Source organism: Dipodomys spectabilis, unplaced genomic scaffold, assembly GCF_019054845.1.
Source record: "Dipodomys spectabilis isolate Male_0828 unplaced genomic scaffold, ASM1905484v1 ptg000145l, whole genome shotgun sequence".
Lineage (NCBI taxonomy): Eukaryota > Metazoa > Chordata > Mammalia > Rodentia > Heteromyidae > Dipodomys > Dipodomys spectabilis.
In genome coordinates this window covers 16,894,823-16,916,628 of record NW_024870822.1, presented here as the reverse complement: position 1 = coordinate 16,916,628, position 21,806 = coordinate 16,894,823, and the positions used below count along the sequence as shown (strand labels likewise).

The 21,806-nt window shown below is 42.0% G+C and overlaps 2 protein-coding genes and 1 non-coding gene across 4 annotated transcripts in view; 1 reads left to right on the top strand and 2 right to left on the bottom strand.

Moving 5' to 3' along the window:
• The window catches only part of Saal1 (serum amyloid A like 1), a 31,293-nt gene extending 26,513 nt beyond the window's left edge, over positions 1 to 4,780 (bottom strand). For both annotated transcript variants that reach the window (XR_006149221.1, XM_042691427.1), the window contains exons 1-4: positions 4,627 to 4,780; positions 3,312 to 3,425; positions 1,652 to 1,735; positions 753 to 832 (exon numbers count right to left, since the gene is read on the bottom strand). Coding sequence is in view for 1 of the 2 variants with exons in the window: in XM_042691427.1 (XP_042547361.1) it covers positions 753 to 832; positions 1,652 to 1,735; positions 3,312 to 3,425; positions 4,627 to 4,761 (413 nt within the window). In the remaining variant the exon portion in view is untranslated. The remainder of the gene's footprint in view (positions 1 to 752; positions 833 to 1,651; positions 1,736 to 3,311; positions 3,426 to 4,626) is intronic.
• Positions 4,781 to 6,958: 2,178 nt separating this feature from the next.
• Positions 6,959 to 7,090, top strand: LOC122117947. The gene has a single exon (XR_006149263.1). It is a non-coding gene; the product is annotated as a small nucleolar RNA SNORA70 (small nucleolar RNA).
• Positions 7,091 to 9,944: 2,854 nt separating this feature from the next.
• On the bottom strand, positions 9,945 to 13,886 carry LOC122117700 (serum amyloid A-3 protein-like). Its single transcript, XM_042691484.1, has 4 exons — positions 13,810 to 13,886; positions 12,957 to 13,048; positions 10,486 to 10,624; positions 9,945 to 10,101 (listed from the first exon to the last, which is right to left on the bottom strand). Exons 2-4 carry the CDS (start codon positions 13,045 to 13,047, stop codon positions 9,963 to 9,965), a joined length of 369 nt encoding a protein of 122 aa, XP_042547418.1. The 5' UTR covers position 13,048; positions 13,810 to 13,886; the 3' UTR covers positions 9,945 to 9,962.
• Between the last annotated feature and the right edge of the window lie 7,920 nt (positions 13,887 to 21,806).

The window sequence follows — 21,806 nt, the reverse complement described above, 5'->3', positions numbered from 1 at the left end:
AGCTTTACCTCTCTCACTCCAAACATCAGAACTTCCATTTAACTTTTGAAAATATTTTTTCTTATGAAATAAAGCATATTTCAGTTAATGAAAAATTACAAAATAAATGCTCATGTTCCTAAGAACCAGAACCATACAGCTCATCTATCTGTAGCCTCTAGGTGTCCCATAAGGACCCAATAATCTTTCCCTCACAGAAAGGGTCACTTTGACTTTGCCAGTAACCATTCTTTGCTTGCTCTATAGTTCCTGCAGAGAGAACTAGCCTCCAAGACATGCGAAAGACTTTTCATCACAGAGGCAACTCATTTTCTTCTAGTCTGTTGGCAATTCCCATTCCCTCATCTAAGTCGAAGTTCTCAGAGACACTGCTCAAATATGCTAACTTCCCAAGCCCCAAATCTGAATCCTTGAATTCCCTAGGCCTAAGTTGTTTTGGATTCTAATCAGCTGTCCCCATCTCCAAGTTTGGCCCCAGATTCTTCCCTGTGCCTGCTTACTGCCTGTTGACATTTGCTAATGAAGAAAGCTTAATCCAGAACCGTGTGCACACTTAAATCCTGAATCATGTGCACATACAGTGTGGAAGCCACCACCCCCTGCAGCCCCCCCATCAATACACAATGAAGTTCCCAGAGTATGCATGAAGACACAAGAAGCACTGTTTCCTGTTTTCCCATGTCTCCTATGTATTAGGACTTCCCTAGGGATGTGAAATATGAATGCATTTTGAAAAATGCAGCAAGACTTACCCAAGATTTTTATCACTGCTGATGGACATACATATCTTCTGGAAACAGGCCATGTTACCTAAAATTCCCACACAGATTTCCTGCCAAATCAAATTTCACAGGTCACAATGGCTTTGAGGTGAAAAATATTTAAGAAAACAACCTGAACAAAAAGTTTCACTCAACTAAGGTTGGGTGGAAGTGAAGGTAAAGCAGGATATAGATATACTGCTCGCACCTAACACACAAAACTAGATAAAGAATAAAAGCCACACACAAAAGAAAAGAGCAAAGAAGGCAGGAGCTATGGAAGAAGAAACATTTATGGATGAAATGAGTGTTAAGGGAATGAGGTATATGGCTAATGTATTCATGGCTAATAAAGAAGGCACCAGACGGTAGCACGAAGTGGGAGAGCAGTATAAGGTAAACCTAACAGATAAAAAGCTCCAGGGATTACGGACTTTGATTGCCATAAGAGGTACAGACTAAATATGTGACGACATTTAAGAAGCCATTAAGGTTCTCAAAAAGGGCCACCAATATGTAGAAACAGTAAGTTAGGAAGATTATTCTGGCAGTTAAGATGAATAATGCATTATAGGTAAAAAGTCTAAAAGAAGAACCTAATTCAGTAAGAGCATAAAGTGTGATAACTGAGAACCAGCAGGTCTAGGCACTGTTTCTTTTTTGTCATATATTGTATAGTATAATATGGCTATGCCTATCTGGTTTTCATAGTTGCCAAATGAACAGACTGATCTCCCTGATCATGCTCAATTTGAAAAATTTAAGGCTCTAACAATTTTAAGTAGCATATTACCTAACAATGTCCAATAAGCTTTTGCAAACTGATTTATTTTTATTTATAGCTAGTAAAAAAAAAAATCAAACTGAGGAAAATGAATGTAAGTACTTACTCTTAATCGGGGACACTTGGATTTTGCCAATACTCCCATAAATATGTCAGGAGCGTTAAATTCTTGGAGAAATAAAGCCACATCCTATTTTTAAAAAAAAGATTATTAGCTTGGATGTTAATATTTCTCTTTAAACACTGTAGTTAAGGCACCCATTAAAAAAAAAGAAAAAAGAATTTCACCAGATGCCAGTGGCTCACATCAATCCTAGCTATTCAGGAGGCTAAGATCTGAGGATCACAGTTCAAAGCCACCCTGGGCAGGAAAGTCCATAAGACTCTTATCTCTAATTAACCAACAAAAGCCAGAAATGAAGCTACAGCTCAAGTGGTAGAGCACTAGCCTTGAGCAAAAAGGCTCAGAGACAGCACCCAGAACTGGCACACAAAAAAAAGTTAACTCCATACATACAACCCTTTACCCACAAGTTAGGAATTATGTCAAAAGACAAAAAAGCAGGGTGCCACTGGCTCATACCTGTAATCCTAGCTACTCAGAAGGCTGAGATCTTTAGACCATTGTTCAAAGCCACCCAGGCAGGAAAGTGAATGAAACTCTCATCTCCAATTACACACACACACACACACACACACGAAACTCTCATCTCCAATTACACCCACGCACACACGCACGCGCACACACACACACACACACACACACACACACACACACAGGAAGTAGAGCTGTAGCTCAAGTGCTAGAGAACTAGCCTTAAGCATAAAGGTCAGGGATAACACCCAGACCCGCAGTTCAAGCCTTAACACTGGCGTGCACGCACGCACGCACACACGCGGGGACACACATACACACACACACAATTATAAGGGAATCTTTGTGGTATCTACTATAATAAAACAATTCCGCAAACTAACCATGATATGCCAAAGAATTATCCTCCTTTTACTCTGACCTAAATATATTTACCTAAATCATTTTTAATTAGCATACATTATACAAGGGGATTTCAGTGTGACATTTCCATGAGTATATACAATGTATTCCAGTCCATCTTCCCATTACTCTCTCTTACTCTCCTTTCCCCTTACTAATACAATTTAAAAAGGACTCATTGTTCTATTTAACAGATGCTTAGGAGCAGGAATAAGGGAATGTTTGAGGCCAGACTGGACAAAGAAGACAGTTCACAAGACTGCATCTTGATCAATGGCATGCACCTATGGTCCCAAACTAGGGGAAAAGCACAATGGTAGGCAGGGTAGCATGTGCCTGTAATACCAGATACGTGGGGAAACACAGAGGACACTGGGCATAAAGGAAGACCCTATTTTGAAAATAATATAAGCAAAGAAAGGCTTGCAGAGTGGTTCTGGTTGTAGAGCACCTGCCTAAGCAGTAATACCAAAAACAAAACAAAAAACCTTGCCTAGTGATGTTACAGCTTTCTTAAGAACACTCTGTGATGTACATAGGATGAAACTGTGCATACCTTCAGAGACAGAATTCCAGAATTCTTAGCATTCATAGATTATTATCTATTGAAAAAACAATATTAGGACTTCATCCCTTGAATCATATATTCAAGGGACTACAGATACTATATAAAGCCTTTCCTCAGAGAGTGAAAGATTAAACCTTTGAAAAACTCCATTTGCCACCCCTCCCCAGATGAGTCTTTTCAGTTTCACTTCTAGTCCCATACCTCATCCATGGACATATCCCATACTCTGCAAATTTCATTCTCCATTTCTTCATCAAGCTCTGTCTGCTGCTCCTCATCTTCTGAGCTGGATTTCCCATTCTCTGGTGTAACAATCTTTAGTGACACAAAGTGGGGAAAAAGGATGAATGACAACTGTCCCTAGTTCCTCACAGCTCCTTTTCATTTAGAAATCACAAGAGACTATTCTCAAAGTATATCCTTTGGCAAAAATCTTGTTTTAAAAAATTAGCACTTTGTCCACCATGCCAGCTTCAGCCTGATGTGTTAACCTTCTTGGCAGTCATGTAACCTACTCAATACACTTCTTTAAAATACCACTTTTGGGTTAAGTAGAGCATTAGTTGTGTGTGAAAAAACTGAGCAAGAAGCTCACTAGTGGATCAGAGCTGTAATCCTAGTTATTCAGAAGGCTGAAATCTGAGGGTTGCAGTTCAAAGCCAGCCAAGGCAGGAAAGTCTGTAAGATTCTTATCTCCAATTAACTACTAAAATTCTGGAAATGGAGCTGTGGCTCAAGTGGTACAGCATTTGTGTTGGACAACAACAACAACAAAAAAACTCAAGGACAACACCCAAGGCTCTGAGTTCAAGCCCCAGGACCAACTCAAAAAAAAAAAAAAAAAAAGATTGGAGAGTACACATTTAAAGCAGGAAAAAGAAGCGAAACGTGGAGAAAGAAAACTCACATTTACTGCAGGATTCTTCAAAGGCCAAACACCTCGCCACGCATTCTGTGATCATTACCATTTTATGTAACGTACTTCATGTGTGCAAAAAGCCTCCACTATAGTATAGCTATCACGATTGTATTTGGCGGGAGAAACCGAAGCGTTGCCCAAAGTAATGTAGCCTTGGATATCAGCGCGGTGTATCTCCAAAAATCACCATTTATTTCACTACCCCAAATCCATGAAATAAACAAATCAGGGTCTGCCAGTGGGGCTGAGGATCAGAATCCCCACAAAGGACTTGCGTGATCATCCGTGCGGGGTAGGCTAACGGCCGGCCCCGGCACCCCCGCCTTCCAACTTAACCCTTGGTGTTGACGCGCCCAGGGTAGCGCCACCGCGCTGCAGTGCCCCGGGAGGGCCCGGGAAGGGATCCCCGGGGAGGACCGGGAGACAGGGCCCCGGGGGGGGGGCGCGGGAGGCGGCAGGGAGGACTCGGGGGAGGGCCGGAGGGGGCTAACTTGGGGGGTCTGGAGAAGGTCCCGTGGGAGGGTTCCGAGGGGCGGCCGAGGCGGGGCCCGGCTACCGGGGAAAGGAGGGAGAGCCAGCGCGCGCCACTGTCCACACCTGGATGAGCCCGCTGAGGACACCAAACAGCCAGTGCTTGCTGTAGACCGTGCTCCCTATGCAGTCTCCCCCGGCCTCCTCCTCCTCGTCCTCCCCGTCGGGGCGGCTGGGTGGGGGCGAGGGGTTGCGGTCCATGACCAGCGCGCGCGAGCCACGCCGGAAGCTGCCGAGGAGGCGAGAGGAAGCCTGGAGCCAGAGGGGCCGGAGCGTGGCGCTCGCCACAGCGCCCCCTGCTGTCAGGAGCCCGGCCTGTGCCACTGACGACTACCAGGAGCCCGGCCTGTGGCACTGACGACTAACTCGACTAGGATCAGACATGCGCAAGCTCTTTTAAATTTTCTCTTGTAAAGATGCTGTACAGAGAGGTTACAGTTTCATAGTTCTTATTTATCAAGTTCGGATATTCCTGTTTCTTTTCATTGGAGGAGCAGGTGGCTGGGTCGTCCTACAGAGGTAAGTCCTGAAACCATCAGCCCTATCGCACTTGCCTTCAGGCCTGTAGATTTCTCCACATCTGACCTCGTCGCCATTCTTCAAAGACATCTGTCTAACCTGGTATGGTGGTGGTGCACCTCTGAAATCCCAGCTACGCTGGAAGCATAGATAGCAGTAACAATCTGAGACAGGCCTGGGCTATGAGCACTGAGATGCACCCCTCCACCCCCCAAATGAATAGCAAAAGCAAAAGGACTGAGGTGTGTGGATCAAGTGATAGAGGCTGGCCTAGAAAGCAGGGGCCCCTGAGTTCAATTCTTTTAGGTGTGGTTGGAAAAGTGAGAAGGACAAAATCATCAATAAGAATGTCAGTATTCAACTTCATATATTTTCAGTAAAGGTTCTAATTACTTCAGTGTTACTCTCAGACCTTTTAAATATTTCACAACATAGTCTGTGGGGGAAAAATAATTTATAGATTTCCACATGTAATTTCAAAATTGCCAATAAGATGTCCTAACATGAATGAAGGATACAAAAAATTAATTCAAATAAAAGAAGCTGGTGGCTCATGCCTGTAATCCTAGCTACTCCAGAGGCTGAGATCTGAGGATCACAGTTCAAAAACGGCAGGGGCAGGAGAGTTTCTGAGACTCTTATCTCCAAGTAACCACCAAAACCCCAAAAGTGGAGCTGTGGCTCAAATTGGTAGAGCACTAATCTTGGGAAAAAGAGCTCAGGGACAGAACCCAGGCCCTGAGTTCAACACCTACAACCAAAAGAAAAGAAAAGAAAAGAATTAACAGTAATTCCCCTTATTTACTGGGGACACACTTACTCAAGACTCTCAGAGAATACATGAATTTGTGGATAGTATCAGCCTGTTTGTATGGGTGAATGTGTGTGGGTGTGTGTATCCTTTCTATACATGTATGCCTTTAATAAAGTTTAATTTATATGTTAAATACAGTAAGAGATTGATAATGGCTATTAATAAAATAGAATATTATAACAATCTACTGCACAGAGTTGTATACATATGCCCTCCCCTTTCAAAATATCTTCTTGTACTTTACTTACCGCTTTTCTTTTCATGATAATATGATATTATACACTGCCTGTGAGATTAGATAAAGTGTGACATAGACATTGTGTCACAACATTAGACCACCACATAAGAGTTATTGGCACATTAACTTTGCTATCCTGAGACAATGGATCTGAAAACAAAGGAAGCATACCGAGTGTCTAAGTAGTGGTAGTATATGCAGTGTGGGTACACTGGACAAAAAGATGATTCACATCTCATGAGGGTCGCAGTGAGAGAACTTAAGGATGACAAAGACCCATGGCCCTGCATTTTTCCTGGTGAGCACAGATGGAAACCTCTCCAGCCTAAGTTCTTAAATTTATGTGATACGACATAAAATGAGATTAAAGGGATAGGAGGCCCCTAACTCTAACACCCCCTAAACCATACTTCAGGTAGCTGCCATAGTACACACAGCTGTCACATAGATGTGCTGAGGACTAAACGCCTCAGGAAACATCTCAGGACTGTGTCAGGGGCCCATTCTCCTTTGACTCCACTTGAAACGCATGCTTAATGCCCAGAAATGAAATACTTATCTTTCTGTCTCTGTCAGTATTGGTATCTGGCTCTGGTCTACATATTACCCAGCTCCAATATCCAAGAACCACCATTCTTCTTACCCTAGAGGATTAGTGTAAGGATTAAACAAGATCTTACATCTAAAGTGATACTGCTTTAAAAAGAAATATGTGGCCTTTAGTACTACATACTGAGCTTTTGTCTCTAATCGTATCCTCCCTCTCAGTAACAAGTCTCTATGAAGATTAAAGTGGATGAACTCCTGGTTCACAGTTAACTCAATGGCTGCAGACTCTTAAGACCATCAGGCTCCATTCTCCATGGAAGCCTGGTGTGAGACAGTCAGACACTGCTTTGTTGGTAAAGTGTCCAGCCTGTTGCTTATATGGTCTTCCTTAAGTGATCTTGGAGACAGCACATTCCAGTGGACACTCACATTGTTTCTAATCCAGACCCCCAAACAGACATGCAAGGTGTCTTTGGAAATCTCCAAGGTTTGGTGGCAAGGGTTCATACCAGGTCATCATGGCTACCTGCATCAAGATTCAAAATAAGGAGCATGTGACTAAGACCCTACCAAGAGCCAAGTTCAAGTTTCCTGGCTACCAGGAGATTCACACTTAAAAGAAATGCAACTTCCCCAAGTTCAATGTAGATGAACCTGAAGACAGGATAGTTAAGAAACAGCTTGTCCAGAATGTCTGTAAGGTCAGCTACTCCAGGAGCAGTTTCCTGGACAAGTAGTAGACCTTCCTATAGTGAGGGCTTCCACTGTGCTGTCCCACATTGAGGCGTAGAACTCATAAAAATGCTTTATAAATTGGGAACTTCCATTGCTAATCATAGCAAATAGTTAAGAATGTTGGCTCTAGCTGAGCACAGTAGCTCAAGCCTGTAATCTAGCTTGAAAGGGCAGGAGATCCTGAGTTCAATCTCCAATACTTCAAATAAATAAATAAAGTGGCTCAGGCATCAAACTGTAACTTGAATATGTTAATTATGTTTGCTTCCACCTTAAGTTTCTCTAGCTCTAAAAGGATCATTGAAGTGAGAGGATAATACAAGAAAGCATTTAGTGCATTGTTTGGTCCATAGTCATCTCATCATCAATGGAAGCTAGTATCATTGTCATTCTGAGGCCTGGTAAGATATGGCTGAAGGAGACATCAAAATCATAATATATACATTATAAAAGAATCCAGAGGCAGGAAGTAAAACAGAACCAGAAACTAAGGATGAAAATCACTAGAATAGCAAGGAATTGGATGAATCAACTATTCAAGAATTTTATATACATGCATTCCATTGTTCGAGTATCAAATGAGATACAATTTCCTTGGATGAATAATTTGGTCTTTCAGTAAGAGGTAAAAATAATCACTGATAAGATGCAGATATCTCTTTCACAAGACATTTTACTGTGAAGCCACCTTAGACCCATTGTCTTTTTGAGTTATAAGATTATAACAAAAGCTTAGACAAATGATTGAAGGTCTCCAGGCAACCACTTACATAAATGAAAGTTTAAACTGAAATCCACAGCCTCTGAAGTATAACCAGTTCTGGGAAAAGGACAGCCTGTTGAATCTCTTAACTTTCAACCTTTGTATGACAAAGGGTGCTCCCCCCTATTTCTCTCTACTTTGTTCTACATTGCCAACTAAATCTTTGCTGGCCTTCTACTTTGTAGGTCTTATTTTGTGAAAGTCTGTGAAACTCTTTTCATCATCGATTTCAAGATCTTGTAGACCCTGGAGATCCTGAGGAATTGAGTAGGAAAAACCTCTCTTTCTCTGGGTATTCTCATTCTATTCTCTGGTGACATTTCTCTGTATCAGTGTTAGAGGAACTTGAAGATCAACCAGCAGGCTCACATCATTCCCGCTGACTGACAAGGATGGATATGGATTCTTAAGATGGTCAAACACAGTTCTTGGTAGGAATTCACTGTTACAGATCTGATGTGCTAGGAAGGTCACTTTCTATTCTGGCCTGAAACACACATTGGAGAAAGAGAGAAGGGAAATAGCTTTGAAAGGTATTTCTTAGTGTCATGGATAGGGACTGGTTAACACTTGATTCAGGAAAGAGAGTGAAAGGAAATAAAGACTCTTCCAGGAACCAGGCCTTTGCAGCAAGAAGAAAGACAAGTGAGAAACCCAGATTCCTAGGAGACACAGGACAAAGGACCCAGCCAACAGGCAGGAGGAGGCTTGGACTGCTTAGACTAGAGACAACGTACTATAACCAGAGCTATGTGGGCAGCAGACCCAGGGGAGAAGCTACAATTTGGGAAAGAAACTTTGAGTATCTGAAAACCTTCTCCTTTAAGATGACAGAACCTTCTGGATTATGTAAGAGACATAACTTCAGGCTACCCTTTGATCATGAAAGTCACTGATGAGGTCAATACCTGGTAACTCAGAGGACTTTTGCTCTTAGATATTTTTCTACCCTTTTTTTTTTTTGTCAAAATTCTCCTTCCTTAAAAGAAAGAGTTGGAGAATATTTTCCTTCTAATATATGAAGTTGTTTGAACAAAATGGGAATGATTTTGCCTTTTCTGGGATTAAATTTATCAGCTAGGTCTACTATTTTGTGTGTGTGTGTGTGGAAAGATCCAAAGTTTTAAGATAATTATAGACTAATGTTGAAATTACATTCTTCTGAGAATTTGTTCATTTATATCAGGTTTTACATTTCATTGCTGAAATTGCCCAGAAGATTCTCTTACTATCTTTTCTAGTTTATGGTATACATAATGTAGATTGATGTTCATTTGTGTTATGGTCCATGTATGTACACGGTTTTATCCCCAATTCTTATTTTTCTTATTAATGTCTTACCTCTTTAAAAAAGAAAACAAAGGGGCTGGGAAGGTGGCTCAGTGGTAGAGCACTTGCCTTGCATGCATGAGGCCCTGGGTTCGATTCCTCAGCACCACATAAGCAGAAAAAAAAGCCGGAAGTGGCATTGTGGCTCAAGTGGTAGAGCACTAGCCTTGAGCTGAAGAGCTGAGGGACAGCGCCCAGGCCCAGAGTTCAGGCCCATGACTGGACCCAAAAAAAAAAAAAAAAAAGGGAAAAGAAAAGAAAGAAAACAAAGACTGTGTTTATTAATTATCCTCATAGCCTATGTTCCCAAGAAGACTGTCATATGATCAATCTAGATTATAATGATAAATTGAATTCCACAAGCATTTAGAGTCCACAAATATTTATTAAGCCACTACAGATAGGGAATTTAGTTCACCATTATCCCTGCACTCAGAACCCAATGAGTAGAATACTCAGTATTTACTGGGCAAGCCATCAGGTCTGAAGTGATTGGGGTCCTTGCCACTCCGGCCCCATTCATTGGCAAATTGGTCAGCCCTCCAATCCTCTGCTCCACGGCCTGTCAATCTCTGAAAATTCTCTCTGGCATCACTGCAATCAGGGCAGACAGAAAAGAGATTAATCACCAGGGTGAGAAGCCATAACCCCACTTGGTCCAATCTCTTTGCAAGGAATGTTAGAGGAATCAAGAGGAATCCAGAAAGGCCAAAGAAAGAGGGGGTTGAGATACTGGCCCAGGCTATTCACCCCTGCCTGGGGAAGCAGTACAGAGGCAGCAGATGGGAAGTGGGTGGGGAGAGATGATTCATTGCTACCAAACACTCCAACTCCAGGGAGACTGGGCAAGAGGAGGGGACTTCATTCTCTATGGGAAACATCTATGTAGACCAGAGACTGAGAGACTTCCCCTTCCTAACTGTCCAAAGTAGTCAAGATTTACTCACCCAGGCCCTCCACGCCCAGAATCTGCCTTACCTGATCACTTTAGCAGCCCAGACGCCCCCAGGTCCTCTTTGGGCTGCATCATAGTTTCCCCGGGCGTGGAAGTATTTATCTGCCCCTATCCAGTTGGCTTCTTTCATGTCAGAGTAAGCTCGCCACATGTCTCTAGTCCCTGGAAAAGAAAGAAAATGATGAAGATGATCATGTCTTGACAAAACAGAGGAAATAGAAATTTTCCTCCAATCCCAAAGATTTCAGTCTTTGAAAAAGCCTTTGTATTGGCTCAAAATAAATATTCATTTACCTTTTACATGTCTGGTCAATGCAGTGGACAATCACACTTGGCATAAGTTTTATTCTATCTGATCTCATTAGTAGTTTTTTTTTTTTTTTTTTTTTTTTTTTTTTTTGTCGGTCGTGGGGCTTGAACTCTGGGCCTGGGCGCTGTCCCTCAGCTCTTCAGCTCAAGGCAAGCGCTCTACCACTTGAGCTACAGCGCCACTTCCGGTTTTCTGGTGGTTTATTGGAGATAGGAGTCTCACGGTCTCTCCTGCCCGGGCTGGCTTTGAACCGTGATCCTCAGATCTCAGCCTCCTGAGTAGCTAGGATTACAGGCGTGAGCCACCAGCGCCCGGCCTCATTAGTAGTTTTATTGCTATTTTGTGGACTGTATGTGGTACATACATTTTATTTAGAAAGAGTCAAGAAATCTCTGGCCAAAGGGTAAAAACATGGGATTTCTGAGGGAGGCTGTAGAATCTGAGCCAATGAAAAATTGACTAGGAATCGAATGTAGTCAATGAAGAATTTCATCCTTGGGGGACGAATGAGAACAGCTCTGTCCTGGGTGTTTCTGAGTATCCAGGGTACACATGAACTTGGTCAATCATCAGAATCTCCCTGAGACACAAGTAAATAAACAGGATAATGTGACGTAGAAAAATGGACAACTGACCACTAAATTCAAAACTTTAGTTTTTCCTCCTTGATAAAATGGTAATGCCTCAGGGGTGATGCAGAAGACCCAAGAAAGACAAATATAATTTGTAGACTTTGGTGGGTACTCAGTGTATTTTCACATCTCTGGTCTTTAGGAAAGGTGGCAGAAAAAAAGAAAAAAAAGGATAAAACTAAGATCAGTGGGACCTATTGACAGATGGAATCTGATCATATTAGAATTAAATAGGGGCGGGGAAGGTGGCTCAATGGTAGAGTGCTTGCCTTGCATGCATGAGGCCCTGGGTTCGATTCCTCAGCACCACATAAGCAAAAAGAAAAAAGCCGGAAGTGGTGCTGTGGCTCAAGTGGTAGAGCGCTCACCTTGAACTGAAGAGCTGAGGGACAGCGCCCAGGCCCAGAGTTCAGGCCCCATGACCAGACCCCCCCCCCAAAAAAAAAATAGAATTAAATAGAAAGTATCTTTAAAATTATGAAAAGTAGATAATCTAACCATGTTATAAACATGGCTTATAAATATAATTCATCTCTGAAATAACTTATCTTCATTTTATTGAGTTATTGTTTCTGGTATTGAGATCCATAGTTTTTGTTTTTGTTTTTTTGGGGGGTCTGGTTCTGGTTCAAGTGGTAGATTGCCGATCTAGCAAGTAGGCCTTGGGGTCTAAGTTCAAAAACCTATACTCCAAATAAATAAGTAAAAAATAAACAATTTGAAAACTAAATCCTGCCATATGGTTAACAGGGTCTTAATTGGTGTTAGTTTCCTAGCTGTGTCACAGCCTCTACAGAACTGTCAGCAAGATAATTCATTCTGTCTTACTGTAGAAAGCAGCACTGGAGATGCCTTCTAAAGCATGCCATACCACTACTTCCCATTTCTCAGATTTAAAAAAAAAATGAGATCTGTGTTCACAAAGCTCATACTCTAGGTTTGGAAATAGTACAGTAAAATCTGAGAAACAAGTCTACGTGGGTTCAGCTCTGCTCTTCTTTGGGGACTCTGCTAAATATCTTCAGCTTTTAGTGAGTCAGCTTCTCTATAACAATGGTACCTACATCACATGATTAGGGCATTAAAAACTCATTATTGTGTTCCTACCATGCTTTTAGAACAGAGCCTAAAATATATTTAAAGCTCAGGTGTCCTTGGTTGTTACTCCTGGGGGTTGGGTGCTGCATAGGTTCTGCTCAGTCTCCCTGCCAACACTTCACACACTTGATGCAGCAGCTTCACTGCTAGCAAACAGAAATGAGTTGTCCCTAGATGCTTACTAGAAGAAGTAGAAATCCCTGAATTTCAGCTATCTCCCATGCTTGTGATGGAAGTTTCTGTCCCAGACTTACATGGTCTCAGGCCTTAGAGTCCTCAAAGAAAAGTTTCAAAGCTGGCAAGACAAAACACAGGGAAGTAATGTTCAAAAAATAATGCTCCTTTATGCATTGATGGCTTCACTGATCCTTTTAGCCAGTGTAGATGTGGTCTCCGTGCTCAGATAGATTCTTAGGACCTGCAAGCAACCTTCTGCCCGTCTTTTTTTCCTTACCTTGACCAGCTTCCTTGATGAATGATAAAAATCCCTCGCTCTGATCTCCCAGGAAAAGGAAGCAGAGAATGATTCCAATGGACAGCTTCATCCTGATATAGCATCAAGGAAACACAACATAAGTATCATTTAAATATCTTTTGTTTGGGGGTTTTGTTTTCTGTAATATTGACCTGTCCTTGTATCTTAATCAATTTTGCATAGAAACATACTCACATGTATTCATTAGCAGATAATCAACAGATTTCAGAGCATTTAATTCTCTAGTTGTAATTGAATCTCAGTATCTGGTGATTGCAGCCAACTATTAACGTAAGCTATTTTGCATTTCCTTTTTTTCTTTTCTTTTGCTAGTCTTAAGGCCTGAACTCCAGGGCTTTATGTACTTGTTCAGCTTTTCACTCATGGCTGGTGTTCTTCCATCTGAGCCATGCCTCTAGCACAGAATTTTTGCTGGAATTTGGAGTCTCATGGACTTTTCTGCCTGGGCTGGCTATGAACCTCTATCCCTCAGATCTCAGCCTCCTAAGTAACTAGGATTATAGACATGAGCCACTGCTGTCTGGTTACTTTGCATTTCAATCATCCCTTATCATTCCTGAAACTCAATAGTATATGAAATTTCCAAATATTCATTTGAGAATTTTGTAACCAACATACCTCTCAATATAAAATAAGTTAAATACTCAATAAATATTTGCAGAATGTCAACCCTATCCATCCCAGAATTCACACAGAAGCAACAACGTCCAGATAGATTCAGGAAGGATGCAGAGAGAGTGAGCAGGGATACAGCACAAGAATGTAGTATGGAAGAGAAAATTCCCAAAGGACAAAAATTCTAGCACCTCACCTCGGTTATTTGCTCCTGCTGAGGTTCTAGGTGAACCAGAGATACCCGGGCTGCTTGATGGGGAGACTGGGTTGGTGCTATATATACTGATGCTTTGCAAACAAAGCACACCTTTTTTGCTTTTTGCACAATCCCTCTTAAATAGCATCCAGAACATTGATTTTTTTTCTTTACACAGCTCTAATTTTCCCAGATTGCATCATTTGATAACTTCCTGTACTGTAGCAAGTGGAGGCTTTCTGCCTGTTTCCAGTCTCACTCTTGACTGGAAATAATTAGCATGCAATAATGCACACACAATAATATATTGACAGTTTGCTGTGAAGGGTAACCAATATTGGAAAACAAGAATTGATTGTGAGCTGGGTGCTGGTGGCTCAAGTCTGCAATCCTAGTACTCTGGAGGCTGAGATCTGAGACTTGCAGTTCAAGGCTAGCCCCGTGCAGGAAAATCTGTAAGACTCTTATCTCCACTTAACCACCAGAAAACCATAAAGTGGTTCTGTGGCTTAAAGTGGTAGAGTGCTAGCCTTGAGCAAAAGAGCTCAGGGACAGCGTCCAGGCCCTGAGTTCAAGCCCCACAACCAACAACAACAAAAATGAGTTAATTGTGTGAAGAATGTCATAGTACACTTATACAACTGTAACCCCTCTGTACATCACCTTACAATAAAAGAAAAGAAAAAAGGAAAAAGAATATCATAGTACAGCAACTGGAGGCATGGCTCAAGTGGTATAATACCAGCAAGAGTGAGAATACAGTGCAAATGAAACAGCTGAACTAACTCTAAGTAAATGTCAGTTCAGAACAAAGCTGGAACCTTAGGGTACAGGAATAGGAATAGAAGGCAGAACACAGGGGGAAAAGGCTGCTAGTATCCATGTAGATAGTCTTAACACTAGGAAAAGGACTCCTCTGGACTCTCATGGAGGATACTATCATTCTGGAATGTTGGGTCATAGTATAGAAATTGGCTGCAAGATTAGATACAAATAACACATGAAAAAAAACATGCAGGAAGCTGAACACTGGATGCTCATTTACCAGAGCAGTAGGTTTAGGAACAAAGCAGAGTGCTGGGCTGCAGCCGAAGAATGTTGAGAAGGTGTTTGTTTCTGTGGCCAGAAAAACAACATTGTGCTCTTCCATGTAAGTTTGCTAACATTATTTTGGGAGAAAATGTCATGTAGAGCTATCAGAAGGCTGGAGTCTGTAGTTCACTCACCTGCCCCATCTTGGCCTCATTTCAAAAGGAAAACGTAAACCTAAAGGAATTCTATAACGTGTGATGTGGCATGGTGACAAGGGAATCTAGAGGCCCAGGTCTAGTGTATATTTTTTAATTTTGTTTTTTGTTTTGCCACAATGGGACCCTGGGTTGAGGGAAGCAGTAGGACAAATAAGGGCCAGCCCAGGAGTAATACATCAGTATTTGGGGGGCAAGGTGAGGCGGGGGGGGGGGGGGGGAGGAAGGGGGCGTGCCTGGATGTTGTTAGAAGTAGAAGAATGTGAGCATTATATTGAAGATTTGCTCCAAGACGGCAGCAAACAAGTTGATGTTAGTAGAAATAAAGGAAGATGGGATTCATGGCTGGCAGGACAGTGCTGGGAGGGGGGAACTTGCACTTTCATTAGCAACCCAGTGAAGAGCAAGAATGAAGGACTTTTGGCTTTTGGGGTTATAGGTGTGGCTCAAGTAGAGAGCCAGCCAACAAGCTAAATCCCCCTCCCCTTTCACCAAAAAAAAGAAAGAAGAAATGAAGACTTTCCTTTATTTTTCCTTGCAGGACTAGAAGAATTATGAGCAGGATAGTAGAAAAAGGAGCATGGACACAGGATAAAATAAATTGGGCAAGGACTGACACCATGCACGAGGCGTCTTGATTTAGGTTAGGGCCTGCTAAACTTAGCAGTGATGCCCCCTTTCTGAGCCTAGACCTTATGTTAATTCTTTTAGGCACAATGTGATGAAAGTTATGAGGCAAAGAGCTGTCAAAAGACTTTTCCTTCGTCCTGACCCGCAATAGGGCCAAGCCACATTGGAATATTCACTATGCAACTTCTATCCCTTAGGAAAGGCGAGACTGCTGTGACCTGAGTAGGCTTTTGCCTGGCTCACTTGCCCTAGGAGTAAACGGGGAGCAAGGGATGGGAGAGAGGAGTGCGGTTAGATATCCACAGCCACAGGGCGTGGGTGTGCTCGAGGGAAATACTTCCTGGAGGAAGGCATATGAAGGCATACTTTCCTTGGGACAGAAATCCTGGGCCAGTGATTACATCCTGTCATCATTATTTAACTGTTCAATGCTGGCAAGGGGCTCCCTGTTTTACTCACCTAGGTCATTCTCCTTTTGGATAGAACTGTTAGAAAATCAGCAAGTGCAATTTTTTTTCTAGGAAAAAAAAATCTTCAATAGCTTCTTTTTCCCAGCACTGAATACTTGCTTTCTTTATTACTTTTTTCCCAAAAAATGAGAGATCAGGGTCCACAGATGAGAGATCAGAGTCCACGGACATTGAGGGATTTTCCCAAAAGCCTCCTATGAGAAATCATGCAACCTGCTTTGCAAAACACAGTCTCTGTGGGTGCTCACTGTCCAGTTTAAATATTAATAGTGGCAACCTTTTTCTTTTCTTTTTTCTTTTGGTGGTCCTGGGATTTAAACTCTGGTCCTGGGCACCGTCCCTCAGCTCTTCAGCTCAAGGCTAGTATTCTACCACTTGAGCCACAGTGCCACTTCCAACTTTCTGAGTGGTTTATTGGAGATAAGAGTCTCATGTACTTTCCTGCCTAGGCTGGCTTTGAACCGCAATCCTCAGATCTCAGCCTCCCGAGTAGCTAGGATTCTAGGTGTGGGCCACCAGCGCCTGACTCTTCTCACTCTTAAAAAAATACACAGATGACTAGAAATGACACTGAGTTGTTTGAGGATTTTTTAAAGGACTCCATGTTAAAGAGACATGTGGGCTGTATGGATAGCACTAAGTCCAGCCCTGCAGGAGAATAAACACAGATAGATTGCAGTTCGTTGAGGCATTCCCCAGCTCAGACAGCAGGACTGGACACATTAGGCCCAGCCTGGAGTTACCATAAATTCCTCAACCCTTCCAGAAAAAAATATAATTGATTGGGTCATTGGCTGTAGGTTTGGCAGGACTCTGTAACTTGTGCATAAACAACTCATGCTGTTCTCTGAGAGTAGACCTTGATATTCTTTCCCATAAATGGAGATTTCAAAATGTGAGAAAGGGCCACATTGGCACTCATCTTTGAAAAGCAGGTTGCTGAGTAGTTCTTTTCTTTTCGTTTCCTGAGACCAAAGGGAATCCTCAAACACCACATTCTAAAACCCAGACTAGACCTCACCCCCAGGACTATGAAGAAGTAGCCTGGCAGGCCATCAGCACCAATCCTCTTACCGCTTCCCACAATAAAAGAAGAAGGCAAAGGAAGAGGAGAAGGAGGAGAAGGAGGAAGAGAAAGAGGAGAAGAAAGAAGAAGATGAGGAAGATAATTATTACAAGCAATAGCTCTCAACCAAAGGGGCAAGATCCAAAAAATTAAGCTCTAAATAACGATGGTTTCATTAGTGCTGATATTTTACATTGTATCTCTGTTGCCTGGACATTGTGTAGGTCGCAGTACATTCTTTTTTTTTTTTTTTCATTTGTTTTGTTTTCTGCTGTGGATTGAACAAGGGTCTCAGGTGCGCTTAAGCACAGGTCTACTACTAAGCTATATATTTTATTTTTTTTTTTTGGGTCCGGTCGTGGGGCTTGAACTCTGGGCCTGGGCACTGTCCGTCAGCTCTTCAGCTTAAGGCTAGCGCTCTACCACTTGAGCCACAGCGCCAATACCGGCTTCTTGCTTTTTGCTTATGTGGTGCTGAGGCATCGAACCCAGGGCCTCATGCATGCAAGGGAAGCGCTCAACCACTGAGCCACCTTCCCTGCCCCTCCCAGTACATTCTTATAAAATGTTTGCTGACTAAACTCATAGAAGAACATTTCTAACTATTTTGATTATTTCTTAATTCAGTATTCCCTATAAAAATGATAAACAAGTCAGAAGCTGATGACTCAATCCTATAAACCTTGCTACTCAGGAGCCTGAGATCTGAGGACCATAGTTCAAAGCCACTCCAGGCAGGAAAGTCTCAGATTCTTATCTCCAGTTAACCAGCAAAAAGCAAGAAATGGACCCATGGCTCAAGTGGTAGAGTGCTAGCCTTGAGCAAAAAAAGCTCAGAGACAGCACCCTCTCCCCCTAGGACTGGAACACAACAAAAAAGCTGGATGCAGCATTACATGCCTATAATCTCAGTACTAATCAGGCTGATACAGGAGACTCCTGTAGCCTATGCTATATTGTGAGTTTCTGGGCTACATGTTGGGAAATTGTCTCAAACAAACAAATGATAAGTATTTCTATTTGTCGTGTCATGAAGCATATTAATCAAACATGAGAGAGAAGACTGAAAAGACTGGATGTTATATTCAATTCTTCAGAGATGGCCTCTAGAAGCCAAACTCTCTGCGAGTGTTTTCATGTTCTCTCTCCTAATTATGAGGGATTGGCTCACTAGCCTATGGAGGATGAAAAGGCTCCGGGATTTACCTTCTGCTAGCTAGAAACCCAGCAAAGCTGATGGATGGTGTAATGCAACCTGAACCTGAGTCTGAGAACTAGGGAAACTCAGGACATAAATCTCAGTTGGATGCAGGAGAAGACGAGCTGAAATGCTCAGCTCAAGCATGTAGATAGGGCAGGGAAGCATATTCCTTGTTTCTCCATCTTTCATTTTGGTAAGGCTCTCATTGAACTAGGTGATGACCATCAGGACACTCAATTCCACTTTCAAAGTAGATATACATGCTGCTCATCAATTAGTTGCTTGGAGCTGCATATCCACCCATCTTGGCCCCAATTGTGGATATATCTGAGCTACACTTCTTTCTTCTTTGTGAGCCATCATGTTAGGATTTGTCAGTAGAGGGTGCTAGAGAAACAAGAATAAAATAAGGGCCTCCTTTCTTGGTCCTATGGGCTTGCCTTCCTCCTGGCTTCTGTGGAGCTTCTGTCCTGTACAGGATGCCCAGTGGCTCTCACCTTAGGAAAATTTAGTGGTATCCAAAGGACAGAACATTTTCCCAACAAACTCTGTGTCAATTCAATTGAATGTTCAAGGTGTTCGATACCACCTCAAGTGTCTTAACTCCATCGGACATAATCAAAGTCCACAAACTTGATGACTTACATACAGAAATTTACTGGAAGTATAAGATTAAGATATAAAATAGTGTGGCTCTTTTTTATTTGGCATTGGCACTGTCCCTTAGCTCTTTAGCTCAAGGCTAGTACTCTTACTACTTGAGCCACAGCACCACTTCCAGCTTTTTCTGCTTATGAGGTACTGAGGAGTCGAACCCAGGGCCTTATGCATGCAAGGCAAACCCCCTACCATGGAGACCTTTCCCAGCCCATAATTTTGTTCTTAATGACTCTTCTCATACACATTAGTACAATGTCTTCCTGAGGAATGAGGAAGAGGGTGAAGATGAGAGGGAAAGAGAGGGAGAAGGAGAAGAAGAGGGAGAAAGAGGGGGAGAGGGAAAAGGAAAAGGAAAAGGAGAGAGAGAGAGGGAGAGGGAGAGAGGTAGAGAGGGAGGGAGAGGAAGAGGGAGAAAAGGAAGGGAGGGGGAGGGAGGAGAGAAGAGAGGATAATTTTCTACTTGGTATCTCCATTTATAAGGGCTATGAAGTCATAATGGCCTCTAACATTACTTTAGCTGCAATTAATTTCTTAGAAATTAGAGCTGAAGTTATACTTAATGGTGAAAACTAAATCCATTTTCTCTTAACTCCGGAACGAGACAAAGATGTCCACTCTCTCCACTTCTCTTCAATTTAGTATTAGAATGCCTAGTTGCAGCAATAAGACAAGATGCAAACATAAAAGGGATCCAAATAGGGAAAGATGGAGTAAAACTCGCCCTATTTGCATATGATATGATCTTGTATTTAAAGAATCCCACAGACTCCGCTCCCAAATTATTCAAGCTGATTCAAACCTTGGCAAAGTAGCAGAGTATAAAATTAACCCTCAAAAATCAATGGCTTTTCTGTATGTCAACAATGAGAAAAGCATGGCTGAAATCAGGAAAGCAACTCCATTCGTAAGTCCCACAAAAAATAAAATACCTAGGAATTAACTTAACCAAAGAAGTGAAAGGACCTGGGAAGGTGGCTCAGTGGCTGAGTGCTTGCCTTGCATGCATGAGGCCCTGGGTTCGATTCCTCGGCACCACATAAGCAGAAAAAAAAGCCGGAAGTGGTGCTATGGCTCAAGTGGTAGTGCACTAGCCTTGAGCTAAAGAGCTGAGGGACAGCGCCTAAGCCCAGAGTTCAGAACCCACGATCGGACCCCACCTCCCCAACAAAAAGAAGTGAAGGACCTCTATGATGAAAACTTTAAAAACCTGAAAAAGGAAATCAAAACAGAATTTAAAAAGTGGCAAAACCTCCCATGCTCTTGGATTGAAAGAATCAACATCGTGAAAATGGCAATACTTCCCAAGGCTATCTACAAATTCAATGTGATACCTATCAATATTCCAACCTCATTCTTCAAAGAAATAGAAAAGGCAATCCAAAAATTCATATGGAACAATAAAAGACCCAAAAGAGCAAAAACGATACTTAACAGAAAGAATTGTGCTGGAGAAATATCAATACCAAATTTCAAACTCTACTACAATGCCATGGTAATCAAAACAGCTTGGTACTGGCACAAGAACAGACCTCAGGACCAATGGAATAGAATTGAAAACCTAGAAATGAACCTACAGACCTATAGCCATCTAATCTTCAATAAAGAAGCTAAAAAATAGAATGGAAGAAAGACAGCCTCTTCAGTAATCGGTGCTGGCAAAATTGGTTAATCACTTGTAGAAAACTAAAGCTAGATCCTTATATATCACCCTGCACCAGAATCAACTCCAAATGGATCAAAGACCTTGGAGTCAAAGCAGACACTCTGAAAACATTACAGGACGGAATAGGAGAAACCCTAGGTCCCCTTGGCACAGGCCGAAATTTTCTTAATAGAGGCCAAGAAACACAACAAATCAAAGAAAGGTTGGACAAATGGGATTGCATGAAATTGCAGAGCTTCTGCATGGAAAAGGACATAGCTAGCAAGATCAATAGAAAGCCCACGGATTGGGAGATCTTCACTAGCCATACAAAGGACAAGGGTCTCATATCTAAAATATACCTGGAACTCAAAAAATTAAATCCCCCAACAACAAATCCTCAAAGAAACAACAGCCCAGTAAATAAGTGGGCTAAAGACTTAAAGAGAAACTTCTCTGAAGAAGAAAGAAAGATGGCCAATAGACACATGAAGAAATGTTCAACCTCCCTAGTCATAAAGGAAATGCAAATCAAAACAACATTGAGATACCACCTCACACCAGGTAGAATGGCTATAATCAAGAACTCTAATAACAGATGGTGGAGGGGATGTGGACAGAAAGGAACCTTACTGTATTGTTGGTGGGAATGTAAACTTGTTCAACCACTTTGGAAAGTAGTATGGAGTTTCCTTAAAAGACTCCACATAGAATTCCCCTATGACCCAGCAATCCCACTTTTGGGCATTTATCCAAATGATCGCAAACAAGACTATACTAAAGCTACCAGCACAGCTATGTTTATTGCAGCATTATTTACCATAGCTAAGTTATGGAACCAACCCAGATGACCCTCAGTAGATGAATGGATCAAGAAAATGTGGTATATATACACAATGGAATTCAATGCCTCCATCAGAAAGAATGACCTTGCCCCATTTGTTAGGAAATGGAAAGACTTGGAAAAAATTATATGAAGTGAAGTAAGCCAGGCTCAAAGAAACATAGGCCCCATGGTTTCCCTTATTTGCAATAACTAGTATATGTCTGAGACAAACAGATACTGTCAAACAAGTCGATG

Excerpts from the sequence above, each read along its gene's own strand:
- LOC122117700 (XM_042691484.1), bottom strand. The coding sequence starts at position 13,047 with ATGAAGCTGTCCATTGGAATCATTCTCTGCTTCCTTTTCCTGGGAGAT. Across the intron at positions 10,625-12,956 it reads CATCAAGGAAGCTGGTCAAG|GGACTAGAGACATGTGGCGA; the intron begins GTAAGGAAAAAA and ends TTTCTTTTCCAG. Across the intron at positions 10,102-10,485 it reads TGGGCTGCTAAAGTGATCAG|TGATGCCAGAGAGAATTTTC; the intron begins GTAAGGCAGATT and ends CCCTGATTGCAG.